The 18207-nt window shown below is 36.6% G+C and overlaps 2 protein-coding genes across 2 annotated transcripts in view; one reads left to right on the forward strand and one right to left on the reverse strand.

Annotated features, from left to right (window-relative positions):
• The first annotated feature begins 8424 nt into the window (after positions 1-8424).
• The window catches only part of top3b (DNA topoisomerase III beta), a 35325-nt gene continuing 25542 nt past the window's right edge, over positions 8425-18207 (forward strand). Inside the window, exons 1-4 of the mRNA XM_059337999.1 lie at positions 8425-8729; positions 17218-17349; positions 17853-17959; positions 18068-18142. Coding sequence (XP_059193982.1) covers positions 8660-8729; positions 17218-17349; positions 17853-17959; positions 18068-18142 — 384 coding nt within the window. The 5' untranslated portion in view covers positions 8425-8659. The remainder of the gene's footprint in view (positions 8730-17217; positions 17350-17852; positions 17960-18067; positions 18143-18207) is intronic.
• Positions 11607-15251, reverse strand: LOC131975347 (interleukin-25-like). The gene is made up of 3 exons (XM_059338000.1): positions 15159-15251; positions 13452-13627; positions 11607-12033 (listed from the first exon to the last, which is right to left on the reverse strand). The coding sequence occupies exons 1-3, from the start codon at positions 15171-15173 to the stop codon at positions 11805-11807; spliced, it is 420 nt and encodes a 139-aa protein (XP_059193983.1). The 5' UTR covers positions 15174-15251; the 3' UTR covers positions 11607-11804.

Here is an 18207-nt window from a genome sequence, read left to right on the forward strand (position 1 = left end):
TACCTGCTAACAACTGAGCTGTATCCACAGTAACAGTTAATGATGTAGAAACTTGTTTTAAATACATTTGTTTTTCTGCAAATGCTGTATTTATCATAGAAGTGCTCCTGCTATCATTAAAATCTTACTTCTGCAAATGTTTTCTGCTTAAAGAAATTGCTCGGTCTTGCATTTATCCAAAATACATCTTGTATAACTACAGGATGTCGACTACCCCATTTGTGCTACTGATGACCTTTGACATATATCTAAAAATAATTAAGTATGAGCAAAGACCAGTGTGGGCCACTTAAGACCATTCAGCATCCCTCAGCCCCATCTCTTCTGTCCTGTTTCTAAAGATGTTTCTTTATTTCAAGAGAGTTGCACTTCTGTTTAAATTCGAGAATGAATAAAATTGGTCAAAACCGCTCCAGAATATTGTACCACACCAAGACCTCTGAAACACCAAAGAAACATATGAAAAAAGACTTAAGGTATTTTGGAAATTTCTGTACTTCAGCGACTGGATGGTGAGCACTTCTGTTCTCTAAAGCAGTAGTTCTCAACCTTTTTGAGTCACGACCCCCAATTTAACATGCATGTTGTCATGCATGTATCTCACACGCACAGTTCAGATCACCCAAAAAAGAAAAAATGACCTAAAAAAGGAAAGAAAATGACCCAAAAAAAGACACAAATTGACCACAAAATGACCCAAAAAAAAAGACACAAAATGACTAAAAAAAGACAAAATGACCAAAAAAGAAACAAAATTACCAAAATAGTTACAAATTGACCACAAAATGATAAAAAAAGACACAAAATGACTAAAAAAAGACACATTACCAAAAAAAAGCAAAATTACCAAAAAAGTTATAAATTGACCACAAAATGATCAAAAAAAGACACAAAATAACCAAAAAACACACAAATTGACCACAAAATGATCAAAAAAAGACACAAAATGACCAAAAAAACACACAAATTGACCACAAAACACACAAAATAACCCAAAAAAAAGACATTAAGTGACCAAAAAGACTAAAACACATTAACACATGAACACTTTAACACAGTGGAGACAGAGCTGACTTCCAAAATGATTTGGCGACTCCAATTGGGGTCCCGACCCCAAGGTTGAGAATAGCTGCTCTAAAGTGCTGAGAAATCCACTTACTGTCAATATATGTTTAAAAAATGTTCTCCCTGCAGTGACATGGCTACTATAAGGACTAATATCATCACATATGAATAAGATTTAGCTCATTGAATCCACAAGAGTCTCAGCTTTCCAGTCATACCCGATTTATGCAATTCACACTGTTTAGTGACCCCAGTATGCAGAATTATTTGAATACAGTAGGTGAAAATTATGCATGAGAAAATTGATTTTTGCCCTAAACTGCATCTTATCTTAACCCTATATCGGGCAAAGAACTATATTTGGTAACTTCAGGTAATATTTTGAGAAAAAAGTAGCAAATTTACTAGATTTAATGGGCAAATCTACAAGAAAAGAAGTTGCAGATTTAAGAGATTTAAAGTGGCAAATCTGTGCAAAAAAAGTCACAGATTTACCAGAAAAAGTGGGGAAAAAAGCAACTTTTTTCTCCCAGATTCACCACTTTAAATCTCATAAATCTGCACATTTTTTTCTCGTAGATTTGCCACTTTAATCTCGTAAACTTTTTTCTCAAAATATTATTTTCATATATTTTTTTTTACACATTCTGGCTGTATATAATATCCTCCAATATTCTCTAGGGTTGAAATTTGGAATTTGCAAGTATTTCAATGAGTGCCCTATTAAGGGTTAATAGAACAGGCTTGTTTGTAAAGAGGACGCTTGTGGGGACCCATACAGCCCATTTTTATTCACATACCTTGAGCCTTCCACAGCCTCTAAAGGAGAAAAAGTGTTCGACGCCCCGCTGACAGATCAGCAGAACGCCACGGGGTTAAGCAAAAATAAATAATTTATTCCTCTAATTGGCAGTGATATCAGGGGATTTATATCACAGATTAAAAATAGGATCAGACCAAATAATGTGTGAAACACAAAAAGGATTTGTTTATGCAACAGGTCCATACATAACAGACTAGTGCAAGATCTTTTAGAATGTAGCCATCCAACCCAGGTCCAACCCAGGTCATTGGTGTAAAGAGGTCTGACAGATCCAGCAGGTTCAACCAGTTGATAGAGCTCACAGATCCAAGTTATAATATTCCAGCAGATGGCGGTAATACAACACTTACAGACCCAAACCAACATAGAAAATCACAGAAAAAGATCGATCTAGATCAGGGATGGGCAACTTAAATGCTGCAGGGGGGCACAACTTTTCATGGACACTACCACAGGGCCACATAGAACAGTAGTTCTCAACCTTTTTGGGTCGCGACCCCCAATTTAACATGCATGTTGTCTGCGACCCCCGCTCACTGAACACAATCTCACAGTTCAGATCATACAAACTCAGTTGATACGACGTATTTTGGACAAATAATGAAACAGACAACAACTAAAAACAGTCAGCTTCAAGCCAGAGACTCCTTGTAAAGTAATAACTTGCTACTTTGGCATTTGTCAGAAAAGACACAAAATTACCCATAAAAGAATCAAATTGACCACAAAATGATCAAAAAAAGACACAAATTGACCAAACAAGACACAAATTACCAAAAAGAAACAAAATGACCAATATAAGACACAAAATTACTAAAAAAAGACACAAACTGACCACAAACTGATAAAAAAAAAAGACACAAAATGACCAGAAAAGACAAAAAATTACAAAAAAAGGACACAAAATTAGAAAAAAAACCCTCAAAATTACAAAAAAAAAGACACAAATTGAAAAAAAACCCCACATTAAATCACCAAAAAAGACTAAAACACATGAACACATGAACACTTTAACACATTGGAGACAGAGCTGACTTACAAAATGATTTGGCGACCCCCAGAAATCATCTCGCGACCCCAATTGGGGTCCCGACCCCAAGGTTGAGGATAGCTGACATATAGGACCGTGCACTTAACCAGATATGATGAAACTACAATTTTAAATATGTTTACAGTGCAGTAAGTTAACATATTACATGCTCAAATGCATGTATAACAGTATAAATAGGGATACAAAAGGTTTGAAGCAAATAAAAAATAACCACTTACTGAGATTTATTTTTTTCAGTGCAAGAACAGCAGACCAACATTATTTGCAAGAAGTAATTTTGTGCATTTTTACACTGAACTTTTAAGATTTCATGCTCAAATGCATGTAGTTGTACTACCTCTTCAAGTGAGGGTGAGGGCCGTATGCGGCCCCCGGGCCTCCAGTTGCCCATCCCTGCTCTAGGGTTAGGGTTAGCAGAATCTCTTCTCTTCTAGCTAACTGTCTGATGTTGGAAGACGTTGGGCTTCAAGGCTTTCTGACACAAATCTTGTCAGCTTTAGACAACAAAAATGGTTGGTTAGAATAAAGATCATGCTTTGGGTTAAAATAGACTGAAGGCTGACTTTACCTATGTGCTTTTAAAAAAAATACTTTATTGCAAGGCCTCTTACTTTCACAAACATAATGAGTCATTTCGTTTTCTTTACAATATTGTACCTCGCCCCCCCCCCCCCCCCCCCCCCCCCCCTTTTTTTTTCAAGGTATATATTCACAAAGTAAATAACAAAAACATAGGGTAAACACACAAACATATATACAAGGCAAACTGATATTCCCCAAATGAGGATCTCCAAGAAAAGGAATAAACAACAAACTAATGACACACACACACACAAAAAAAAAATAATAATAATATAATGAGAAAATAAGTGGTGGTGCATGTATGCGTGTTCATGAATCTGTGTGTGTGTATGCATGTTAGTGTTAATGTGCTTGTGCATAAGTAAGTCACTGGCAATGCAGGTCTTTTACCAACTCTTACATGATCATTTACATCACTAGGAGAAATTTTCTTAGGTGAACCTTGGGACAAGGAGGCCCTAACTCAGGGCTCAACCTGCCATCTGCAGTGGCTCCATGTGGCTGTGTTATATGAAATGAAACAAATGAATGAATGAAATGAATTAATTCTTTACATTTCAATTTTCATTCATCGCAGGCCCAAAGCAATTTGTAGCCTACTCCACAGTTGTATAAATGTGTAGCATTAAAACTGTTTCAACAACTAAAATGTGCACCAGTCTGGTGCCTTAACCTCTACATTTTGCCAACTTCTTGTCTTGTTTTGTGTTTCTCTTTCGATTTTAAATCTCCTGAGACATTTCCTGGTGTCCAGCCTCTCATTTGCACTCGGGTCCTCGCTGCATTTTGACAAAATCATATTAATAAATGCTCATAATGACCTATTAGTAATATTGGTAGGCTGTTTTAGACTTACTAGGCTGTTTTGTCTTTATTCTAAGGCTCACAATAAGGTTTGTGGCTCCATTCTGACATTTTTTCTGTTTTTCTGGCCAACATTGGCTCTTTAGTTGATAAAGGCTGCCGACCCCTGCCCTAACTACTCACATAATAATATATAAGATAATAATAATATACATAATTGGTGTGGCAGCCATAAGCTACTCCTGGCCTGCACACCATATCTCAGTGGGTGCTGCTGGTTTTTCAGTAGTAATTAAGTTCCAGGGTCAGCCAAATAAACGTCAATGCTGTCAACACATAAAAAAAGTATTAAAAAAGTATATCATATAAAACAACAGTACCATTTAAAAAAAAGTGTAGTGGGGATCTTCAAGGGATCTTGCTGTCTGATGCAAAAATGCTGCCACATGATTATACCTACCTAAATTATACCTAGCACATAGGTACACTGATAGCTTTGTAGCTGCACATGATAGGAATCCCTCAGCACAATCAGTTAAATACAAAAATGTGTTACAATACGGTAATTGCTGCAGCTGCAGTGAAACATTAATATGTTCCTTTTAAAAGAAATGATGGTGAACTTTTGTTGTAAAGGAAGATGAGCACAGTAAGAAGGTCAGAAAAACAAACCAGTCTGAACCAAAAAGCTGCAGTTCATATCACTAAATGATGTGCAAAAGCTCTGTTGCCTTTTTATGTTCCTTTCTGAAAATTGCTTGTTGCTGTTTTTTCCCCCCTATCTTTGTCTGGTCCTTCCTTTCTCCATTCTTGTTATTTTAATTGCCCTATATTTTAATTGCCCTATCTTTTCAAAAACAGCCTATGGACAAGTGTTGCAAATTAGCACTTGTGCTAAAACACTTAAACAATGCATATCAAATCAATATCAAATATAGTCCATATCAAATAAACACTAAATAAATTAAATGATATGCTCCTTTAAAATAATTGATAATGCATTTGAATGAATGAATAAATAAATAAATACACAAATACATTTAACATTAATATATTTAATGTTAAATGTAATAAATGATTTATTAATTTAACTATTCAGCATTAAATTGTTAAATTATTTATTTGTTTGTTTGTTTAATTAATAGTGTAGGCTTCATATTTATTTCGGCCCTTAAAACTGTCCAAACTCCCTGCCTTTCCTGTCTATCTCTCTCTCACTCACTGTCAACATGAATCAGAAATGTAAAGAAAAAAGAGAGAGAGACTCACAACACTAGACTCTGTTAAGTTTAAAATCGCGAATCTGCTTTAGCACATTAAACATTTACCGTGTTGTAAAACACATTTCCTCTTCTGGTGGATTTCAGATTTACAGATGTATAGCTTGAAAATGTCCCACTTATTTCGTGTTACGTGAATGCAACATCGTTGTTTACATTCTGGCTCAATTCAAACCAAACGTATAGGGGCTCGTAACCATAGCAACCTGCCAACAATGGCCTATCCCTGCGCCGCGGAGGGACTATATGCCGTTTAAACAGTTTGGATAGCTCTGCTTACTTGTGTTATTTCCGGAAGTTAAGCCCACATTTATCACTAGCCGGTAGTTTTAGTATTGGAGTGGATTATTTTGTGTGTTTTTTGCCCGGTTGTGTGTGTGTGAATGAGCCGCGGAAGGCTACACGCCGCGGAAGGCTGTGAACGGGTTGAACCGTGTTTGGATGAACCGAAGCTCCGTGTGGCCCGAGACAGGCCGAACCACGGACGTGACGGGATCAATGCGGTATATTGTCAATAAATCCATTAAAGGAGATTTTCTTTTACTGTCACTATATCCGATTTAATTATTTTTAACGAATTTCAAAAAGGCCAAGAACCTGGTCCAAATACATTCTAATATTAATCCAGCTTTATTTAACCTCTGTGATCAAATAAATCAAATACAATAGTCTGATTCTTTTTTTAACTATATTATTGCCTTAATCAGATTTGTTTGAAACGATTAACACTGTGTTATAAAGGTGAAACCATAAGCTAGTTATTTTATTGAAATTATTTTTTATAAAGGCCTTTAGGTCACACAATTTATTATTTGGAAATTAAGATTTTTTTGATGACAGAAATACTAGTGATCCTTTTCATATTTAAAAAAATAAGTAAATGATTTATTTTTTATGATTAAAAGGGGGCATCAATTGCAATGTAGTCTGTATCAAACAAATGAATAAAAAGTGCAAATTAATCCCAAACAAAACTAAAAATGTTATTGGCCAAATGGGTGAATTACATTTAAACATGAACATAAAAAGATGGGATGCGGAAAGCTATTCTAACTATGTGAGTTATTTAGTAGCATATGAATGTGGAGCTGTGTCCTGAAGTCTTATTTATTTGTTTAATATTAAATTATGCCATTACAGATAAGAACTATTAAAAATAAGTGATCATTTGTCTAAACTCTCTTGTTATAGTTGAGGTAATTGCATTCTGATATCGCTTAACCCTTTGATGCACAACATATAAACACCTTCTAATGCACAACATGGGTCAAAAATGACACGCATTCATTTCCCATGTTATTTCATGCTGCTGTGTGTTTTTTTAAATTATTGCAACAGATCATTATATCCATTTTTCCTTTCATACTTTATGACGAAAAATAGTTTTTGTATTATTACATCAAGGGTAGACAAATGGGTCAAAAATGACCTTGTGCATTAGAAGCGTAGTGATACAAAAAGTGATACATTGAATTAACAATTAGAGTATATGTGTAACTATGTTTGTCTTATTATTGTCTTATTTTGAAGGTTTAACTTTAAAAGAGTTGTTAGAACCACCAGATTACATTGGAAAATCACATATTTTAGCATTTGAGACTTATTAGAGCCACCAAATAGGCCTAATAATTTCCATTGGAAAAACACCAATTTAACAAAATAGGATCGTTAATATTTGTGTCTTCTTTGTCAGGTTTTACATTGGGGATTGGTGAATTGGTGACCCTTTGATGCACAACATATAAACACCTTCTACATGGGTCAAAAATGACCTTGTACATTAGAAGCGTAGTGATAAAAAAAAGTTTTATTCAAAAAGTAAGAAATGAAAACAAAAAATTAGGATGTATGATGATCAAAAACAAGTTATTTGAGGAAAGCCTGCAATACTAAATGTTGAAATTAATTTATTGCAAAGATATAGAATATAAAAACTTAGTCAGGTCACTTTAGACCATGTTGTGGGATAAAAATAGAATAACAGCTGGATTTAAACTGCTCTGTAGGAGCCACTACGAGTTTTAAAAATATATCACCTGAACAAAACAAAAGGGTTTGCTGTTATCATTTTATCACCACTTTTCTGTCTCTGCACATTTCGAAGATTTGCATGAGCAAAGCTTGACAGAAACACCAAAATTTGATAACATTTTTCAAAATGCTCACTTGAGGTGTTTTTTTTGGCTAAATGAGTGATGGAAACACTTATTTCCATAAGTTCTGAACATTTTTCTAATGACTGACCAGCTGTTTCTGCTCTGCTGGTCAAGATGAGATTGAATCTAATTCCTTTATTTAAAATTATTTTTTCTCTCTTGCTCAGTCTCTTCTTCTTCTGTTTTCTTTGTCTTCTTCTTCTTCTTCTTCTTCTTCTTCGTCTTCTTCTTCTATTTACTGACAGGTTAGCCTACAGCATCACATTTCACTGCTTTCTTCTGACCAAAGAACATTTATTCAGCTTCATTTATTCGCTCTAAACCAATTGATGTAATGTCCCTAATTCACATTTTCTTTAATGTAATGTAATGTAACGTAACGTAAGACACTGTGGTAGACTTTGTCCAGAATGAATACAATATCCAGAGAAACCATATTTATCAGACAGTAAGCAAGGTAAAACACCATTACTTTATACTGTCAGGGCTTTTAATTAATAACATTAATATGTTTCTAAGAGAAACTGATCCAGCAAAAAATAATCAAAATAAAAAGTGTTTACTATTATTTTGTATTTTTTTCTGCATTTATCTCTGTTCCACACTCCCGTCCAGTTGGTGGCGCTAGAACACGAACAAGTTGGTTTGCCAACCGCCAATAAACACCAACGAAGAAGAAGAAGGAGGAAGTGGCGTCAACTGTCATGGCGGCTGTCGCGGTTGAACTAAAGCCTGTAAACAAGCAATTGTATGTCAAATTAACCGTTTTTTCTCCACTGTGGAATGTTTGTTGTTAGTAGTAACTGATCGGGTTTGAGATAACAGCAGCAACGTCACGTCTTCAGTGGTTTTATTACCTGAGAGCTGAGATAGCTTAGCTGTTAGCGCTTCATCCAGGATGAGGTGTGTGTTGATGGTGGCAGAGAAACCTTCCCTGGCTCAGTCCATCGCCAAGATCCTCTCTAAAGGTCGGTACCAGTCTGTTACTGTGTAATGTTATTTATACAGTCTATGTATTTAATATGAACCCAAGTAAGACAGTCAAAGACGAGCCAGGCTAACAGCAACAGAGCAGGGACGTTAACGTCATCATGTCGCTTTTTTGTTGAATGCAGTGCTGGTGTTGGGAACCAACTGGTCCCAGGACTGGTGTTGGGAACTAACTGGTCCCAGGACTGGTGTTGTGAACTAACTGGTCCCAGGACTGGTGTTGGGAACTAACTGGTCCCAGGACTGGTGTTGGGAACTAACTGGTCCCAGGACTGGTGTTGGGAACTAACTGGTCCCAGGACTGGTGTTGGGAACTAACTGGTCCCAGGACTGGTGTTGTGAACTAACTGGTCCCAGGACTGGTGTTGGGAACTAACTGGTCCCAGGACTGGTGTTGGGAACTAACTGGTCCCAGGACTGGTGTTGGGAACTAACTGGTCCCAGGACTGGTGTTGGGAACTAACTGGTCCCAGGACTGGTGTGTGCAGCTGTTTTCTGCCTCATTTAGCAGATTCGTCACATATCTAATAAACATATGGGTGGTTGACGTGAAAAACAGAATAATTCAAAAAATATATGTCAAATGACATATAATTATATTCCCTTATATGTGAATAATTCAAAACTGAATGTGTCCATTTCTAATTCTTCATATATTTAGCATATTATTAACTTTTGGTGTGGTAGTCCTAAAATGTGTCCACCGGTGCAACAAAATAAAGAATGTCATTATTTAATTCAGAGAATGTTGGACAGATAAGATGGATAAGCCCAAGGCATATTACTTATGAATATTTTTTTTTTATCAATTTACATTATTTTCAATGATCAATCAATGTAAATTGATAAAAATATTCAGATCAACACTTAAACTGCGTTGTACCAAAGGACTACCTTAAGACGACCAGTTCCAACACTGCACGGAAATAGTAATATTATGAAAATATTTGAGCCAGAAGTGATCTTGTGTCCAGAGATTCTTCTGTCCTTCCTGATTCTGGAAGGACCCCTCTCAGTAACGGGGTGGTCACATTAATGCCTGTTTTATATCGACATAATGGCGTTGCTCCAGGAGGACAAAATGTAATGTGTCATAATAACTCTACATAGGGACCTTAACACTTATATCCTCTAGATTCATTAAGTAAACACTCGTATGACATGCATTCAAGTATTTTAATGTATTTAGATTCATTTTTCATTAAATTACAGTTGTTTTAAGATAAGTAATGCTACCTAGGACAGTTGCACTGGTGGACAAATGTCATGTTCGAAACAGAATATTTGCATAGTTGAAGAACGATACTCATTGTTTGCAGATGGATTAGATGTAGAAGAATAAACTGCATGTTAAAACATTAATTTTAATGAAATATTATCAAATTTTAGTAATATTTGTCACTGGGAACACAAAAAGTGAGCGTCACGTCAACCACCCATATACAATCATGGAAAAAATGATTAAACTGCCCTTGTTTTCTCCTTGCTTTCTTGTTCATTTTAATGCCTGGTACAACTAAAGGTACATTTGTTTGGACAAATATAATGATAACAACAAACATAGCTAATAAGAGTTTAATTTAAGAGCTGATATCTAGACATTTAACATGGTTTTTTGATAATGATTTTGGTTATAATCAATAAAACATGGAAAATGTCTCGATATCAGCTCTTCAATTTAACTTTTATCAGCTATTTCTGTTGTTATTATATTTCTCCAAACAAATGGACCTTTAGTTGTAACAGGCATTAAAATGAATAAGAAATGGAAGAAAACAGGTGGTCTAATCATTTTTCCCACGACTGTTTGAGGCAAATACCTATACTGAGTTTAGAGGGAGAATTCACAGATCAATATGAGTTATTCTAACTAAATCCTGGATTTTAAGATTGTAAACATGAAAGGGGGGTTGAGATGTAATGTCAGTTAAAACTAAAAAAGTCGCCTGTTTAAAATATCTTTATATTTGGCTTAATTTGGCTTCTTGTACACCTCATGTTATGTTGACGATCTTCTTAAAAAGCTGAGAATGAAGTTTGGATCTTATTTCTATAGAAAGCCTCTGCTGCTCTTGTACCAGTTCTTCATGCCAGAGATCTGCTCTCTGTTGGTGCATGTAAGATACGGCGTCTCATATCAATCCTAATGTTTCCAACATGTTAATGCTGAACATGTTGACATGTTTTCTTGTACTTGTTGTTATCTGTATTTTTTAAACTCTTGGCCAGCTCTATCTACAAACAAAAAATCATTGACATCAATGGGACTTCCCTGGTGAAATATTGGTTAAATAAAAAAAACAAGAAGTAGGAACATTATTTTTACTTGAGTACAATATACTACTCTTCCCAACCTGCTGAACTGCACTGTCTACTACTGTAATGTGTTGTAGTGGACTTAAGACTTGAATGAATCCAACACAATAAAATAAGTGTTTGAAAATTTTACATTGTAATAACTTTTAATCCTTACTTCTGCTAACTTCTGCAATGTGCTGAATTGGCACGATTGTAACGCCGCTATGAAATGTCAGCTAATGTTGCGACCACAATTTTGAGTTAGCATTGATACGCTAATGGCTACTCTTGTAGCTGTAACAAGCAGCGTCGCTAGCATCAGTTAGCCGCTAGCATCAGTTAGCCGCTAGCAGCAGTTAGCCGCTAGCTTTCGCTAATGACCGAATTTCACCGAATTAGTCTGTTTTTAATTGACAGGCACTTCCTGTTAAGTTGTTATTAACTCAACTTGTAATGTAGTTGGATTCAATTAATAATATTACGTGCAATCTGTTGCCTCAATTTTATTGAGTAGCTATTGTTTATCTTTTTGGTAAACAAAAACAATGAGTGAAATGGACCTTGTTGTGATTTTTATTTGTTGTTTTAATGACTTTTTAACATCAGGCTGTGGGACAATCATACTGGTACATTTAGATATGGTGATCAATGTGCATCAATAAATCAAATAAATGAAATAAATTATGAATTATTAAAAAAAAAAAGAATCCCATCTGCATCAAGTGAACCACTTGTTGTTGAGCAGTCCGTCCTGTTCAGCTGTGTCTGGAGATGGCACATATACAGGCTATGGTGATGAGCTCAAACTCCAGAGAGTAGCTGGCTGTGGGGAAGCAGGCGGGGTTCTTCTTGAGGACGGGCATCCTGAGGGACACGGGGATGGTCTCTAGACCGAAAGCATTGTCCAGACCCCTGCAGGAGTGGCTGGTGTGGCAGCTGGCCTCATGGATGACCTGAGGCACCCGGTTCAAGTCGATGTTCTCCCTGAGGAGAGACGAGGAGAAGGGAGAGAAAGAGACGAGCTTTTTATTCACTCATTTGTTCATTTAGTGGGTCAGTGTGGTAAGCATGCAGTTGTATATAGAGTTGTTCCGATTCCGATACTACCATCCATCCATTTTCCTCCGATTATCCGGGGCCGGGTCGCGGGGGCAGCAGGCTAAGCAGGGCCTCCTACCGATACTGTTATTGGAGTAATTTCCAATACTGCCAAAAATGCTGGCATCGGTATCGGCGAGTACTGGAGTCCAGGCACAGATCCAATGCCACGTCATTTATTAAATGAGTAATATCTTTACTGGTTTGCTCTGTTAAGCTAATGTTGTGGCTGCAATTTAATTTAAATATATTCCTAGATTTATTTATTTCAGTTTCTGTTGCACAACAGTTTTGTATACTGTTTTGTTAAAAAATAAATGGCATGAATTTGCTATATTCATGTTTAACAAAGGGTTTAACATGAGCCAGGCCTCACCACAATGATAATCATATCACAGTCATGCAGGTGTAGTATGATATTTATTTATAACATACTGGTATCGGATCGGTACTCAGTATCGGCCGATACCCACAGCACAAGTATCGGAATGGGTATCAGGAGGAAAACAATGGTATCGGAACATCGCTAGTTGTATACTTTATGACTGTAGCATCTTTCTTTACCAAATAATTGTATAATCTTCCATAGGATATCCTCATCTAAAAGATTAATGACTAAATCTGGTCTATTAGATGAAGTGTGCACTGTCTGTCAAGAGACGTGTTCGGCCTTAAAGAGGGATTTCTTCTATTGGATTTTTTGCCGATATCCGATATGACCATTTTTTTTACAACTCATTTAGCCGATTACCGATACAGATATTTTTTCCCGCGCAACTAATACCCACAATTAAGGCAAATTTGGCCAATTTCCCAATTGACATAATAAGTAAACATAACCTGTGTTCACTGGGGACATGTGAAAAGTGCAACTGTACAGCAATTAAACCCAAATTGAATAAAACTACATGTATCTTACTGACTGCTGCTTAAATTCAAATTTAACTTAAAACAGGAGCCCAATATTTGATGACTCAATCTGCACTGTGCAAACAAAATCACAAAAAGTACAAAAAACATAAGCAGCTTCAGTCCCTAATCAGAAGTTTATCTGAGCAGATGGGCTCAGACTACACTGCACAATTCTATGAGCTATGAACAAGGTGCAACTTTTACAGACTCTTTCATGATTAATGAAATAGAACAATGATGCTATGGCAAGTGGGAGCCCCACTATCTGAGAGTGTTTACCAACAGCCCCAGAGAGCCTTAACAAAAGATCAGCTGACCTGACATAGAAGATGATAAACCCCCGTAGTTGAGACTGTAGGAGAGAATAAATGATCTGTTGGATGTGTACTCACACGTAGCTCCAAGTGGCGATGCTGCGTTCGTTGATGCGTCCCGGCAGGCTGACCAGCTGGCTGTAGTAGTCCTGCAGGCTGTATGTGCAGAGGGATTCGTCCATACACTGGGTGCCCAGTGGCAGCGCCAGGCACTGGTGGAGGGCCAGCAGGCACACCATGAAGACACGCAGCAGCTGCACACAGAGGAGACAGCTTAGTGTTCCTATGGACTCTTTTCTGTCAGTTATCTGGAGATATCTCATGTTTGAGAAAAACAATTGGGGTCGCGAGATGATTTCTGGGGGTCGCCAAATAATTTTGGAAGTCAGCTCATTTTGGTCATTTTGTTTATTTTTTTGGGTCATTTTGTGTCTTTTCTGATCATTTTGTGGTCAATGTGTGTCTTTTTTGGTCATTTTGTTTCCTTCTTTGTCATTCTGTGTCTTTTTTTAGTCATTTTGTGTCTTTTTTTGGTCATTTTGCTTCTTTTTTGGGCCATTTTGTTTATTTTTTGGGCCATTTTGTGTCATTTTTGGTCATTTTGTGTCTTTTTTTAGTCATTTTGTGTCTTTTTTTGGTCATTTTGTTTCTTTTTTGGGCCATTTTTGGTCATTTTGTTTATTTTTTTGGGCCATTTTGTGTCATTTTTGGTCATTTTGTGTCTTTTTTTTGGTCAATATCAAGGGATCTCACAGCTAGTATGGAGAGAAAAAATGATTATAACTATCCATATCTATTTCAGTGTGCTTATGGGTGATTAAGTATAGCATTAACATAGACTTAGCAAAATTTTCAATAAAACAATACTAGTGTAAAGCCCAGCAAATGGTTAAAAAATGCCAAAAACATACAACCATTTTGGTCATCCTTGTTTGAGTCCTTCACTAAGGCCCTTAATCATCCATGTAACCTGTTCACTGTGTTGTTTGGAGCGGCTAATCCAGATACTGTAAAAAGTAGTTATGAAGCTATTAAAGGCTATCTCCCTTTCAACATCGTTAGCCAGAAAGTTAATTCTACAGTCTTGTAAATCTGAAAGGGCTACAAGGCCTACATTTGAAATGTGGTTGAGAGAGCTGGGTACATAATATCTACTAAAGAGGATATCTTTTTTTAAATATTGCAACCTTTTCTTGATTTAATGTCTAAAAACTGAATTAGTGTTATTCTGTTGCTGTGCTATTTATGTTATACCCTTGTTTTGTATGTCTAATGTCAAAAACTCTGTCAAAAAAAACAAAAAAATAGTATTGTTTTTTATTTTTCAAATTTTTTTTAAAGAGATTTAAAGTGGCAAATCTGCGCGAAAAAAGTTGCAGATTTACGAGAAAAAAGTGTGAAAAAAAGCTACATTTTCTCCCAGATTGACCACTTTAACCCTTAATAGGGCACTCATTGAAATACTTGCAAATTCCAAAAATCAACCCTAGAGAATATTGGACGATATTACATACAGCCAGAATGTGTAAAAAAAAACATACGAAAATAATATTTTGAGAAAAAAGTTTACGAGATTAAAGTGGCAAATCTACGTGAACATGTATTATTCTGTGTAGCTCCACCAACTATCTCTAATTTGTATATATAATTTATATTTTTCTGTTATGAAAACAATAAAAATAATCATTCGAAATACAATAGGGACCTTACAGGTCGTTGCCTGCTCGGGCCCTAATAAATACACACACACAAAAAAAGCCAAAAACATAAATTTGTGTGTCTTACCGGGAGATGTTCCATTGCAGGTTCTGTCTGGAGGTGGATGTGATGGAGGCTCTGTCTTTCCCTTGGGGACGCTGAAATGTCATTTTGCTTGGAGGTTCCTCTATTTATATTTGGGGATGTGTTCGGGGGTTGTGACATATTAGTTTGTGTGGATATTCCTGTCATTAGCATTCAGCCTTGATGGAATAATTTTATTCATTTTATTCAAAGCTGACGTCAGCATGTTCTATTGAAGCCAGGTAACTAAGGGAGGACATCGCTATGTTAGGACTGATGTTAGGACTGATGTTCTTTCCTCCCACGCTGCCACTCTGACCTCAAACTGCACGTCTGACTCATCACATTGTGTAGTTTCTAGTTTTAGGAAGTTATAATATGAGCTCATTTTATGTATGCGTTTTTAAATGCATTTCAAAAGTACAACGAAATTAACGAGACATCTTTCCTGAGCACATTAGTAATGCATTATTTATTAACCCTCTGGGGCAGACCTGGGCAATGGGCGGCCCGCGGGCCACATCCGGCCCGTTGGCTGTCCTTGTCGTAACCGCAGTGCTTTTATTTTGAAAAAAAATAGCAAACATTATCATTAGCACTAGAGCTAACAAGCACTTTTACTATAGTTAAGACAACAAATATAGCCACTAATATATATGACAGAAGAAAATAAACTTTAACAAACCTTGTGTCCTGTCAGCCGCCATTATAGAAGCCTTTTGATACTTTATATCAACTTTATATGAATTACGACGCACTCGTCATTATTTACCGTTCGTTTTTTCATTTAACCGTTCTACCGGTTATTTCCTGTCACTACCTTTCAAAATTAAAGCACCCGTTTTACACTGGGCGGCACCTTTTCAAAATAAAATAAAATCACAACATTGTAAATTTTGGACACTTCCAAAATGATTTGGCGATCCCCAGAAATCTTCTCGCGACCCCAACTGGGGTCCCGACCCCAAGGTTGAGAATAGCTGGTCTAAACTGCTTCCCCGAAGGTAAAAGCTCAGATTGGCTGTACATGGGATGAGAGGAGTCATTAATTATCTTCTCAGCTTTACTTCGAATTAATTCATCATAAAGAACTCAAATGTTTCTGTGGCTTCTCGAGAATCTTAGAGGCCATGTTCACTGTTTTCTGCAGTTTGTTACTTCCTTTAATATTCAGGTTTCCGTACCACATGATCATATTAAATGATAAAATACTTTCCAACAGGCTCTTATACACTGTTTCTAAAATACTTTGACTCACTACTGTATGTACTGTTTTCTCCCTAGAAACTAGGGTTGTCAAAAGTATCAATACTCAAAAAAGTATTGATACTAAAACGTTGTATCCGGATACGATACTCATTTTCAAAAGTATTGATACCCCCAGTATACACAGTGTCAGTATACATAAGCATAGAGTTAATAAGTTTACATAAATGTTGGTGACTGAAAAGTGTTAGTTTCCCAGAATGAAACAGAGAAAAGTCGACCTGCAACCAAACAGCAACACACACAGCCAAAAATATTGTTCTAATTGTTATTGTTAATTGTATTTATTTATGTTTTGCACGACCTCAGACCTGAAGCTTGTTATCATAGTTGCAGTTTCTTTTTGCACAACTGTTTTTTATTTTAAGTATTTAACCTGTGGTTCTGTTCATTTTTACATGTTGCATTTTTCTTTTGGGGTCTTTGTTTTTACCCTTTTGGTATCGAAATTCATATCGAGTATCGAATATTTTCCTGAGTATCGGTATCGAGTTGAAAATGTCAGTATCGTGACAACCCTAGTAGAAACTTAAACGTTTCTTACATGAAAAGCTAACTTCCTCTTTTTGCAGCATTTTTTTCACCTTTCTAAACAAAATATTGCATAATTTCCAGTAAAAATGACAATGGAAAACAACATTTTGCTATTATTTTACATCATTGAGTTTGTATTTAAGCTTTAACATGGCCATTGAAATGTTCTGAATGTCCTAGGGGTCAGAGTCTTAAAAAATCCTCCACTCTTCAATGACTGTATTTACTGACTGCTACCTCATTTGTTCCTCTTGGTCTTAAGGAAACTGTACGAGTCGTAAGGGGCTGAATGGAGCGTGCTCAGTGCATGAATACCCCGGCAGCTTCCAGGGCCAGGCCGTACGCTTCAAGATGACTTCTGTTTGTGGACATGTGATGAGTCTGGATTTCATTGGTGGGTATCAGCTATATTATAACCCTCACTGGCAAATAGCAAACACCTTCTCCAGACCTTTGACTGACTGGTGGCTCCTTTTGGATGATTGATGAGGATTGGTAGATTATAATGTCAATCATTACTCTACAAAGTGGGTCACTTTGCGATAATGTTAGTCTACCAGTGGCCTGCTTTGTAGAGTAATGATTGACATTACAATCTACCAATCCTCATCCAATCATCCAAAAGGAGCCACCAGTCACGTCAAAGGTCTGGAGAAGGTGGGTAATTCTGAGGTTATTGAGGGAAAACTCTTAGTTAATGTCTTACTGGTTGTATCATAAGGCCATGCAGAATAAGGCATTAATAACTACTTAATAATGACTAATTGAGAGCCAATATGTTATGTTTGCATGCTAATAAGCAACTAATTAATGTTGAATATGTGTTCCCTAATCTAAAGTGTTACCGTTTCTTCTTAATTTCCTTCTAACCATTTAAGAGCTTGGTCCTTTTTCCAGGGAAGTACAACAACTGGGACAAAGTGGATCCTGCAGAACTGTTCAGCAAAGCTCCCACAGAGAAAAAGGAGGCCAACCCCAAACTCAACATGGTCAAGTTCCTCCAGGTCAGTAAGGTCGACCAACTAGTTGGTTTTCACAAGATATCAGCTGGATGTCAGTGTTTGGTGCCTAGTGTCTTGAGTCTTAACCTCTGATTTCTGGTGTCATGTCAGGTTGAAGCCAGAGGCTGTGACTACGTGGTTTTATGGTTGGACTGCGATAAAGAAGGCGAGAACATCTGTTTTGAGGTAATTAATACATTGCATTGTTATATTATTTTGTACATTTGTTCCCCAGTGAACCATCAACACCT

This window comes from Centropristis striata, chromosome 7 (assembly GCF_030273125.1).
Source record: "Centropristis striata isolate RG_2023a ecotype Rhode Island chromosome 7, C.striata_1.0, whole genome shotgun sequence".
Lineage (NCBI taxonomy): Eukaryota > Metazoa > Chordata > Actinopteri > Perciformes > Serranidae > Centropristis > Centropristis striata.